Source organism: Scyliorhinus torazame, chromosome 3 (genome assembly GCF_047496885.1).
Source record: "Scyliorhinus torazame isolate Kashiwa2021f chromosome 3, sScyTor2.1, whole genome shotgun sequence".
In the NCBI taxonomy this organism is placed as follows: domain Eukaryota; kingdom Metazoa; phylum Chordata; class Chondrichthyes; order Carcharhiniformes; family Scyliorhinidae; genus Scyliorhinus; species Scyliorhinus torazame.
This window is the reverse complement of record NC_092709.1, coordinates 42262315-42275109: the sequence shown is the minus strand read 5'-3', so window position 1 is coordinate 42275109 and position 12795 is coordinate 42262315. Positions and strand designations below refer to the sequence as shown.

General features: G+C 49.2%; 1 protein-coding gene across 1 annotated transcript in view; it reads right to left on the bottom strand.

Annotated features, from left to right (window-relative positions):
* The window catches only part of slc7a11 (solute carrier family 7 member 11), a 258680-nt gene that overhangs the window by 23090 nt on the left and 222795 nt on the right, over positions 1-12795 (bottom strand). The window contains exons 8-9 of the mRNA XM_072495573.1: positions 10222-10325; positions 844-940 (exon numbers count right to left, since the gene is read on the bottom strand). Of these exons, the coding sequence (XP_072351674.1) occupies positions 844-940; positions 10222-10325 (201 nt within the window). The remainder of the gene's footprint in view (positions 1-843; positions 941-10221; positions 10326-12795) is intronic.

Below are 12795 nucleotides of genomic sequence, written 5' to 3'. Positions count from 1 at the left end.
ACACCTCATACATTTTCTCTATCCCAACTTTGCTAAATCTAATTGATATTACATGCAGATTCAGTGAAAAACAATACTCAGATCGCAACAGAATGCTATTGGGCTGGATTTTCAAAATAGGGTTTGGAATTTGACATTCAGATTAAGTTCTGGGCCCCAAACGTGTTGCTTCCACCATACTGTTTTGAAATGCCTTAATTGGGCAGGAGGGGAGTTCAGTGTTCAATTAGTGGGTCTCAGCATCTTGAGGGGCGGGGAGCTGTCTGCCGAGCATGAGTGGCAAAGTTAGATGGCAGCCATGATGTGGCAAGTCATTGCCTTGCTGAAGAGAGCATGGAGCATCTTAAGAGGGTCAGCGGCATAAACGTTTAAGAAAGCGACCAAATGACCAGATCAGAGGTAATGTGCACAATACAGCGAAAGATCCTCAGGGCTCGATAATTTGCAATTAATAAATAATATGATCACTTTGACCCAATTTGAACCTGGCGGTTGTGTACAAACGTGGACCAGACTGTTTGGGTTCGCCAAATTCACCATTGAAAATTTAAGTCGCAACATCCTCAGGCTGGTAACGAGCTCCTCAAGAAGTTTAATTGGTCATTAATTGGAGGAGAGTGGGTTCCCCATTCCTCACTTATTGAAGTGTGTTCCGAAGGCATTGGGATCCAGAGATGTCTTGATTTTTAAATTGGGCTCTCACTCTTTCCCAACCGCTCGGGCAATTGAAAATCCGGCCCAATATTTCGACATGAAAGATTTCACATTGTGATGTGAAATTGACAACCAAAAAGGTGGAAGTCAGGAGAATACAAACTCAAATGACTGGAGATGCTTTCTTACCAACACAATAACAGCAGGAATAGGTGTATGTTTACGAACATGGATCATGGACAGTATTTCAGGAAGGTGACCCTCTCGTGAAGCAACATAAAACATTCTATTTAATTAAAGAGATACAACAGATTATATCCCAATTATGCATGCTCTCTGCTAATTGACAAATGCCAGTGCAATACCTATGAGTCTGTGCAGATTGTTACCAACATCCTAAGCTCTCTTTTAAAGCATCTATTTGCCACTGGATATTAAACAAGCTGAAATGACATGAAAATCGCTTATTGTCACGTGTAGGCTTCAATGAAGTTACTGTGAAAAGCCCCTAGTCGCCACATTCCGGCGCCTGTTTGGGGAGGCTGGTACAGGAATTGAACCGTGCTGCTGGCCTGCCTTGGTCTGCTTTAAAAGCCAGCGATTTAGCCCAGTGTGCTAAACCAGCCCCTAAGTTTAGCTTAAATGTGTCACGTTGATCTCCTTCAACTCAACTATCTCATCTCCTTTTGAGTAATATATAGCAAATAACCCAGACTGCAATAAATTAACATTTCTTCATTTTTTTCAGTTGCTTATAATATGGAGGAGCTTTATTGAATACTTTAGGGGAAATTCTAATGAGACTTGATTTCACTCCACTAAGCAAAAGAAACAATGCATTTCCCCTTGGTCCTGCTGCTACTTTTCAGATATTGTTAAAGTAAGCGGTTTTCTCACGTGGCAGTTAAAGGATGCCAAAAGAACATTTTCAAAGTGCAAGCGATGTTGTAGCTAACTGGTTCAGTCATATTATTTATTATGCCTAAGAAGCTACACGAGAAGGGTCTGACATGCGTGACAGTGAAACCTTTCAGCACCTAGTTGAAAAGTTTAATGGAACGCATGGTTGTCTTTTTAAGCCTGATTTAATGTGGACAATGAACTTGCCCTTGTCACTTCCCTGGCTACAACTGGTCAAGTCGGCACCGATTGCAATCAAAACTAGAGAGCGTCCTCTTCAGCAGGTTGACTTGCCATATAAATGCACCAAACAATCAGGGCAATGTAATATACATTCTTGGCTGACAGGGAACATACCAGTCACTTCATGAAGAATACTTGTTAGTTTCCTTCATTATGTGATTGTCGCTGCTTGATATGCAGCTATGTCTTCCTTGATTTGAATTCCTTTTTCTTGGCGGGCAATGCTTCTTTATCCAAATAAAATCTACACTACATATAAGGGGCTGGATTCTCTGCCCCACCGCGCCACATTTCCGTTTCACCCCGCCGGTGGGATGCTCCGTTATGCCAGCCAGTCAATGGGGTTTCCCATTGTAGGGCAGCCCCACGCCACCGGGAAACCCCCAGGCTGCCAGCAGAATGGAGCATCCCGCTGGCGCAGAATCCAGCCCAAGGTTTGTTCTGCGCATTTCAAAGAGAATATTGGTTGTGTGTGGTCTGTTCATTGCACAACATGGTATGTTCTGGATTGACCATAGAATCATGAACAGATGCGTGGCCATACATTCGCACAATCTAGAGGGAACATTAAACGCCACCAAAATCTTTGAAAAACTTATACTTCTATAGAAGGGACTGTAATATTCGATTAATGTGGATTTTGAACTTACAGCAATAAAATATTGCACGGTGCTTGTATAGTTTGGTCTGCCGTTGATGCAATTGATGAAGAAATGGAGATTGATAGAGAAATGGAGAATTTTTTTATAGACGGAAGAGCATATTCTGCAAAAAGGTATGCTGAGGAGACACTTGCAAATGTTAATCCATTATTAAAATATTTAAATCTTGAAAGGAATTGATGTTTGCCACACTGAGCGACTGTGAAAATTGAATGACAATGGTCTACTTGTCATTGAGATTTCAAGTTGTTTCTCAGTTGAATGTGAAGTGTATCACTGTACCACCCTCACATTGGCCGCATATCTCATTTGAATACTTTGCTGTCTAACGTTCGTCAGATAATTGTGGAATCAGCAGAAAAGCTATTTTGTAAAACTGCTTGAATACTGACTCAGAATCTTGATTACTAAACCACATTTGCATTACAGTTCGGCTGGCCCGGTGCTGGCACAGAGGAAATTTTCAACATTGTTTGAAATCTTTTAGCTGCGCAAATAGGGACATTAGTTCGGCCTTTTCACATTTGTATTTCAAAACAATAATTGATATTTTGGAACAAAACAGCAAACCGGCAATAATAAATTTGAGTTGCCGTCATTGGAAGGTGCCAGCTCGACAGATAATTCCGTCCCGAGACACGGGTGGAATTGAAGAATATTTAAAATTCATTGATGGCATGGGGCATCGTTGGTTGGGCCAGCATTTATTGCCCATCCCTGAGGGTATTTAAGAGCCAACTACGTAGTTGTGGGTCTGGAGTCACAGACAGACCAAGTAAGGACGACAGATTTCCTTCCCTAAAGGACATTAGTGAACCAGGTGGGTTTTTACGACCATAGACAACGGTTTCATGGTCAGCTTTTCTTTAGACTTTTAATTCCAGATTTTTATTTAATTCAAATTTCACCATCTGCCATGGTGGGATTTGAACCCAGATCCCAGAGCATGACTCCAGGTCTCCGGATTACTAGTCCAGTGATAATACCACTACACCACTGCGTCTCCTAGCATGATTCATGTTGGGCTACTGCCTTCCAAACTGACAACCAGGAATGGCAGAATCATAGCATGGGAGGAAGATACCTTCCCATTCTCTCGCCTCAGAATGGTGTCTGACAAGAGTGGTGGAATGATTGGAGAGGCTAAATGTTCAGGCAGAGAATGGGCGATTAAACAAAACATACTACCATGATGATATGATTCAATTGTAAACCAGCTAACTGCGAAGAACATAAATCCTGACATTCTGCAGGATCGATCACCTGGTGTTCTGCCAATACTAGGTTGAAAATGGCCATTTACTTTGGTTTTTTTTTCGGAATTCTGCTTGGTCTTTTGAATGGTTGAAATGGCAGTCCCATAGAATTCCAAGGTTATATAATTTTAAAGAAATGTATTTTTAAGTATATTATTGTACAATCCACATGGATTCCAATTGCTTTGAGTCCTCACTTAAAAAGTTGTGGTTACGTTCCTGAAAATTGTGACTTAAAGTGAAACGACTTTAAGTGAATCATGGGTTTCCATTGGAATCAATGGTGAAGGTAGAGTTAGGTTCCCTTTAGCCATTTCTTGCCCAGAAGTAAACAACGGGCGGGATTCTCCGAAATGGAGGCAGAGTGTCCGCACCATCGTGAACACCGTCGCGTTTCACGATGGCGCGAAACATTCACGGGCAGTACCGATTCTGGCCCCCACAGGGGGCCAACAGGACGCTGGTGCAGTTCACGTCTCTCCAGCCTCCTTTCCTGGCGCCAACTGGGCGCCGCGCAAACCCGTGCATGCGCAGTGGCGCCGCGCAAACCCGTGCATGCGCAGTGGCACCGCGCAAACCCGCGTAGGCATAGTGGCGCCGCGCCAACCCACGAATGCGCGGGGGACTTCCTCAACGCGCTGGCCCCAACGCAACATGGCGTGGGGGATCAGGGGCCTGCCGCGTAATAAAATAGGGCCGGGGCTGGAGAGGCCGGCCCGCCGGTCGGTGGGCCCCGATAGTGGGCCAGACCCCTTCAGAGGCCCCCCGGTGAAGGAGCCCCCCCCCACAGGCCACCCCTCCCCCCCCCGACCCTACGCGCAAAGTTCCCACCAGCTGTGAGCAGGTGTGGACGGCGCCGGCGGGACTCTGCCGTTTCCGCGCGGCCGCTCGGGCGGACAGCGGCTCACGACCGTTGCCGCGCTAAACGCTCTGGCGCAAATGGCGCCAATTCTCCGCTCCTTGGAGAATCACGTGCCGGCATCGGGGCGGCGCGGCGTGGTTGCGGCGATTCTCCGGCCTCGCGCAGGGCTCAGACAATCCTGCCCAACGTACCAGTTGAAATATTGTATCATGCACGTGCAGCACTGTGCATTCCCAGCTGGAAAAGCTTGCAAAATAAAATGTATCCCCAAATATAAAAGAAATACAACACACAATATAATTCATGAATTTTTTTACACAGTACTTTGTGATTGACTCGGCTTCATCTAGTGTAAGAAGTTGGTCAGTGTAGGTAGTAGCTGAAGTCTTGACTTATTTTATTCATTCACGGTGCTTGGGTGTTGCTGGCTAGGCCAGCATTTATTGTCCATCCCTAACCTCCTTTGAGAATGTGGTGATGAGCCGCCTTCTTGAATGAATGAAGTCCATGCAGTGTAGGTACACGCATTGTGCTGTTAGGAAGAGGGTTCCAGGATTTTGACCCAGCGACAGTGAAAGAACAACAGTATATTGTAGACTGTACACAATATACTGTACACATTGCTGTGACTGTGTGCCGGTGATGGATGGGGTGCCAAACAAGCGGGCTGCTTTGTCCTGGATGGTGTTGAGCGTCTTGAGGGCTTTTGAAACTGCATTCATCCAGGCAATTGGGGAGTTTTCAAACACACTCCTGACTTGTGCCTTGCAAATGGTGGATAGGCTTAGTGAAGTCAGGAGTGAGTTACTCGCCACAGAATTCCAAGCCTCTGATCTCCTCTTGTAGCCACAGCATTTATATGGGCAGTCCAGTTAAGTTTCTGGTCAATGGTTACCACAAGACTACGTTGTTTGTGACTACCTGTCATCTCTGCCATGAGCCCAGGGGCGGGATTCTCCGACCCCCCGCCGGGCCGGAGAATCGCCAGGGGGCGGCCTGAATCCCGCCCCGCCGCCGGCTGCCGAATTCTCCAGCGGCGTTTTTTTGGCGGGGGTGGGAACCGCGCCGGTCGGGGGCCATTGGCAGCGCCCCCCCCCCCCCCCCCCCGGCGATTCTCCGCATCGCGATGGGCCGAGTGGCCGCCCGTTTTCGGCCAGTCCCGCCTGTGTAAATTACACAAGGTTCTTACCGGCGGGACCTTGCTCTGCGGGCGGCCTGCGGAGTCCTCGGGGGGGCGCAGGGGAATCTGGCTCCGGGGGGTGCCCCCACGGTGGCCTGGCCTGCGATCGGGGCCCACCGATCTGCGGGCAGGCCTATGCCATGGTGGCACTGTTTCGCTCCGCACCGGCGATGGCGGTGAAGAAACCCCCTGCGCATGCGCTGGGATCATGCCAGCGGTTCTGTGCATGCGCCTTGAACACACTGGCGCTCCAGCACACGCACCGACTCGCGCCGGCAGCGGAGGCCCTTCGGCGCCGGTTGGCGCAGCGCCAACCCCGCCGCCGCCGGCCTAGCCCCGAAGGTGTGGAGGAATCCGCACCTTCAGGGCGGCTTGACGCCGGAGTGGTTCGCACCACTCCTCGGCGCCGGTCCGGCCCGCCCGCCGGTTAGCAGAGAATCCCGGCCCAGGACTTTAGTGCGAGTTCAGAAGTGAAGCCAGTAGTTAGACGTGGCTAAAGAACAGACCCCGAGGACTAAGGCAAGAACAGAGACCAGGAGATAAGAGTGGGAATCAGATGCCGGGAGCGGGAAGAAGCGCGTCTCTGGAGAGGGTAAAGAACTGCAGGAAAAGTATGGTGAGCAGACAGACCACAGAAGAGGAACTCTGTGGCAAGTGATGTTAAAATGACACAGGCAACTTCAAATGGATATACTGACACTACTTTACTAAGGTGTTAGGGGGGCTGGTTCAGCTCAGTTGGCTGGACAAGAGGCTTGTTGTGATGAACGGTTACTGCTTTATCATCATGTAAGGTGATGTCCCCTTTAAGTCTGGGTTTGGAACCCTGAGGACTCCGCCTCTGGCTCCGCCCATCTGTGAGCCATATATAAAGGGGTGCATCATGGGCTGTGCAGCAGTCAGCACATGTCTCAGCTCTAGCATAGTTCTTAGTCTAATAAAGCCTTCTTTACCGTTTACACCTGAAGCATCGTTATTGAGGGTACCTCAATTTATTAGACTAAACTAGATTCAGGATGGATGCAGGCCTAAAACCAGAGAAGCTCAATCTGGAAGCACGGACACCGGAGGCGAAGGAAATTTTTAAATACTGGCTGCAGTGCTTCGAGGCCTACCTGGACACCGCAGAGACTCCCATCCTGGAGCCACGCAAGCTGCGTCTACTCCACACCCGGGTGAGTCACAGAATCTCCGCCACGCTCGAAAAGGCGACGACTTATGAAGAGGTGGTCGAGATACTCCGCAAGCGGTTTGTCAAACCCATCAACGAGGTACACGCCAGGCATCTGCTCACTACCTGCCGGCAGCGCTCGGGGCAATCGCTAGACGAATTCATCGAGAAACTCACCGCGCTTGCCAGGGACTGTGACCATCAGGATGTGACAGGGGAAGTCCATATGAAACTGCACATCAGAGACGCTTTCGTGTCTGGCATCCGCTCGACCTACATCTGGCAGCGGCTGCTCGAAAACGGGGCAAAAGACCTCCAGGACACGCTAACGCTCGCCTCCTCGCTGGAGGTGACCCGACATAACTTGGGTACGTACCCCGCGGACTCTGCGAGCCCCCACCGGACTTCCTCATACTCAGCCGTATTACAGGCCTGCACCACGCGGCGATCCGCTCACCATGGGGGCACACTGTGCTACTTCTGTGGGAAGGCCAGCACCCACGCCCACGCTGCCCAGCCCGCTCCGCGATCTGCAGCGACTGCAAGAAGAAAGGGCATTTTGCGAGGGTCTGCCTGGCCAGACCCAGGGTCCAGAAAAACAAAGAAACGGATGGTCGTGGATTATTGCCAGACCATAAACTGATTCACGCAGTTTGCTGCGTACCCCCTTCCTCGCATCACGGAAATGGTAAATCGGATTGCCCAATACCGAGTCTTTTCCACGGTCAACCTCAAATCCGCCTACCACCAGCTCCCCATCCGACCAAAAGACCGCCCCTATACTGCCTTTGAAGCAGCCGGCCGGCTCTTCCACTTCCTCAGGGTCCCCTTCGGTGTCACAAATGGGGTCTCCGTCTTTCAAAGGGCGATGGACCAAATGGTGGACCAGTACGGTTTGCGGGCTACATACCCGTACTTGGACAATGTCACCATCTGCGGCCATGACCAGCAGGACCATGACGCTAACCTCGAAAAGTTCCTCCAGACCGCCCGAGCCCTTAACCTGACCTATAACGAGGACAAATGCGTTTTCCACACCACCCGGCTAGCCATCCTCGGCTATGTCGTGGAAGACGAGGTCCTAGGTCCCGACCCCGACCGCATGCGCCCCTTTAAGGAACTCCCTCTTCCCCGCAGCCTCAAAGCCCTCAAACGGTGCGTGGGGCTTTTCTCTTATTACGCCCAGTGGGTCCCCAAGTATGCGGACAAAGCCCGCCCACTCATAAAGACCACCATTTTTCCCCTCTCAGCTGAGGCTCAATTGGCCTTCAACCGCATCAAGGCTAACATCATCAAGGCCGTTATGCACGCGTTGGATGAAACCATCCCTTTCCAGGTAGAGAGCGATGCATCAGACTTCGCCCTGGCTGCTACCCTCAATCAGGAAGGCAGACCAGTAGCGTTCTTCTCCCGAACCCTCACCGCCTCCGAGGTTCGACACTCTGCAGTCGAAAAGGAGGCACAAGCCATCCACAATGACCTCTGCCACCCGGGGGTTACCCGGCTCATCCATTTTATCAAGTCCCTCAACCTACCTTACTCAACCAAGGAGGTCAAGGCCATGGTCAGTGCCTGCCAAGACTGTGTGGAGTGCAAACCGCACTTCTACCGGCCAGACAAGGTTCGGCTTGTGAAGGCCTCGGGGCCCTTTGAGCGACTGAGCGTGGACTTCAAGAGGCCCCTCCTATCCACCAATTGTTATGCCTATTTCCTCACCGTGATCAATGAGTTCTCCCGTTTCCCATTCACCATTCCCTGCCCCGACATGACCTCAGCCACTGTGATTAAGGCACTGCACAGCATCTTCACCCTGTTCGGTTTCCCCGCTTATATCCACAGCGACCGGGGTACATCGTTCATGAGCAATGAACTGCGTCCGTATCTGCTCAGCAAAGGCATCGCCTCGAGCAGAACGACCAGTTATAACCCGTGGGGAAATGGGCATGTGGAGAGGGAGAACGCGACAGTGTGGAAGGCTGTCCTTCTGGCCCTGCGGTCGAGAAGTCTCCCAACCACCCACTGGCAGGAGGTCTTACCCGATGCCCTACACTCCATTAGGTCAATCCTCTGCACGGCCACGAATGAGACCCCTCACAACTGATTGTTTGTCTTCCCAGGAAGTCTACCTCCGGGGTCTCGCTTCCACCTTGGCTGATGGCTCTGGGACCTGTTCTTCTCTGGAGGCACGCGAGGAGCCATAAAACGGACCCCCTGGTCGAAAAGGTCCGGCTGCTCCACGCCAACCCCAGTTACGCCTACATTGAGTACCCCGACGACAGGCAAGATACGGTTTCCCTCCGAGATCTGGCACCCGCTGGATCCCCCACCACAGACGCCCCTGCCTGCGCCGCTCCCCTGCAGGACCCGGCGCCCCACACAACACACCCCCTTCTGGCCCTACCGGGTGAGCACCTACCGCGCGCCCCCCCCTTGCACCCCCCCTTTACACATCCCGCCGGCGCCGGCACCGCTACCCCCGGCCCTGCCTATTCCCCCTGCCCCCACCCGGACCGAAGCTCCGACCGCTGTGCTCCCAGATGTGCCCTCAACCGGGACATCCGTGCCCGCCGCACCACCGCCCGAATTGAGGAAGTCGATGAGGACGATCCGGCAACCGAGACGGATGGACTTATGATGGCACTTCACCCCTGCCGGACTCTTTTTAAACAGGGGGTGAATGTGCTGAACGGTTACTGCCATTTCATCATGTAAGGTGATGTCCCCTTTAAGACCGGGCTTGGAACCCTGGGGAATCCGCCTCTGGCTCCGCCCATCTGTGAGCCATATATAAAGGGGTGCCTCATGGGCTGTGCAGCAGTCAGCACATGTCTCAGCTCTAGCATAGTTCTTAGTCTAATAAAGCCTTCTTTACCGTTTACACTCTAAGCGTCGTTATTGAGAGTACCTCACTTGTGATGCAGAGCAAGGCCAACAGCGTGCGTTAAATTCCTGTATCGTCTGAGGTTATTGATCAAGGCCCGCCTTCTCAACTTTGCCCGTCGCCTGTGGTGTGGTGATCCTCACCAGTGAGCTTTCCACCTCATAGGGGAAAGCAGCCTATGGTCATCTGGGACTATGGAAACTTCACTTTACTAATGACGTTAAAATGAAACAACATTGAGTTAACTCTGTTAAGCGGGAACTCACTGTATGCCTGATATGAAATCTTGTGAAGTGTCACATCTCTTTTTGTGAGGAGAAATATGTCTTCACTCCCAATTTATCTGGGGATGTTGGTTAATTCTTGCTTTTCTGCCACATTTTCAAAACCCGTAAAGGGACTGATTTCTTACCTGGCAACTGCAAAGATGCCTCCATTCATAGACCCAAAGCAGGAAAGAGCGACAAAAATTGGCACTGCTATGGAGAACTTGCCCATCAATCGTTCTGCAAAAGTCTAAACAATCAAGAGTGCAGTTAAAATCAATCCCGTACAGTTAACTGCTGAACCAATATTATGGCTTGCACTTGGGAGTAAAATTTTCATTCCCATGTAAACAAGAATAAGAAAAACTGCAAACAAAACAATGAAATCATAAAATTGCTGAAATTTTGAGAAGGTTCTCTTAATCTCCCATTGAAATTCTGCAGGAGGCCAGTGAAACACGCGAACAAATGGCCAGACTTCAGGGATTGCCATCATTCTCTGAGGAGGAAGCAATGAGATTGTGCTATCAGTTTTCCGTGGCCTACTTCAGGTATGGGAGGCCCCTTTCAGAAGGACAAAGCACCATTTTGATACCTCAGTGAATGAACATCTCTGCTGTACCACTGCAGGCATGGGCAATGCCTATGACCATTTAAACGATCCCATCCTGGAGTTCAGAGACCCCTGCAAAGTAGCATTTGAAAGCTGCCCCCATTTAATGCCACCTCCTGATCTGCAAATATTTTACCCTTTTGTCCATAGAAATGAGTGGAGGTAAATCAGAGGTCCAAATAAAACTCTACAATAAACTGGCATAGAGGTACATATGCATCACCTCAATAAGTAATAATTAACAGCTGTATGCTTGATAAGTATGCTTTCCATTAGTATACCTTCCAAAAATATAAACCAAGGAACAATATATTTTGCAAGTATTTGTTGCTGACAAATATTGCTGGCAACCATACACTGAACTGCTGCATATTCTTTAACACCTAAACAATAAATAAGTACAGTCTTGACAATACCAGTGTCTGGATAAGTTACATCCATTGAATTGAATTGAATTTGATTTATTGTCACGTGTACCGGGGTACAGTGAAAAGTATTTTTCTGTGTACAGCCCAGACAGATCATTCTGTACATGAAAAAATGTAGGACATGCATAAATACACAATGTAAATACATGGGCACAAGTATCAGGTGAGCAGACGGAGTACAGTACTGCACAGTGGGGAAGATGTGTGAAGAGATCAGTTCAGTCCATAAAAGGGTCATTCAGGAGTCTGGTAACAGTGGGGAAGAAGCTGTTTTTGAACCTGTTAGTGCGTGTTCTCAGACTTTTGTATCTCCTGCCCAATGGAAGAAGTTGGAAAAGAGAATAACCCGGGTGGGAGGGGTCTTTGATTATGCTGCCCACTTTCCCAAGGCAGCGGGAGGTGTAGACAGAGTCAATGATGAGAGGCGGGTTCACGTAATGGACTGGGCTGTGTTCACGACTCTCTGTAGTTTCTTAGTTTTGGGCTGGGCAGTTGCCGTACCACAAGCTGTGATGTAGCCAAATAGGATGCTTTCCATGGTGCATCTGTAAAAATTGGTAAGCGTCACTGTGGACATGCCAAATCTTCTTAATTTCCTGAGGAAGTATAGGCACTATTGTGCTTTCTTGGTCATAACATCGATATGGGTGGACCAGGACAGATTGTTGGTGACATGCACACCTAGGAATTTGAAGCTGTCAACCATCTCCACCTCAGCACCATTGATGCAGAAAGGGGTGTGTACGATACTTTGCTTCCTGAAATCAATGTCCAGGTCTTTAGTTTTGCTGACGCTGAATGAGAGAGTGTTATCGTTACACCACACCACTAGGTTCTCTATCTCCCTCCTGTACTCTGACTCATCGTTGTTCGAGATCCGACTCACTACAGTCTGTCATTAGCAAACTTGCTGATGGATTTGGAGCCACATTTTGCCACACAGTCATGTGTGTGTCCAATTTGTATAACTTCCCATTTCATGACATGGTCAGTCAAATTGCCAGTTCATGAACGGGCCAACTTTTTTGAATGAAAAATAAAATATCATTCAAGATATTAACAGAGAAAGACAGGGTGGATAAAGATAAATTACTTCCACTGGTTGGAGATTCTAAAACCAGGGGGCACAGTTTAAAAATTAGGGCTAGACCATTCAGGAGAGATGTTAGGAAGATTTCTTCGCTCAAAGGGTGGTAGAGGTTTGGAACTCTCTCCCACAGAGAGCAGTTGAAGCTCAATCAGTTGTTAATTTTAAATTTGAGATGGATAGGGTTTTGTTAAGCAATGATATTAAGGGATACGCTTTCAAGCAGGAGCATGGTCTTGATAAGCAGTCTTGAAAAGCAGTTACTCCTGTAGTGTCATCTCTGGAAGCCTTGCCGACCATAAACATTTTGAGCATGTACAAACTCCCAAAGGATGAGTTGTTCTGGTGGACTGCTCCTGCTCTCAGTCCACTGTGCTGCTAGCAACATGCCCGGGACATTTGGCGGGTAACCTTTGCTGTGATTAAATGCTGCCATTGCGACAACCATATTGCCTCCAACAATAACAGCCCGAAGTGACCATGTGCTACGTGCCACCATCTGTTTGGCTTGCTGTGTAATGGCCTGGTGTGCCGCCTTCACTGTATATCTGGCAGTATGAAGTACTTTATCAGATTTAAGGTCATCTATAGT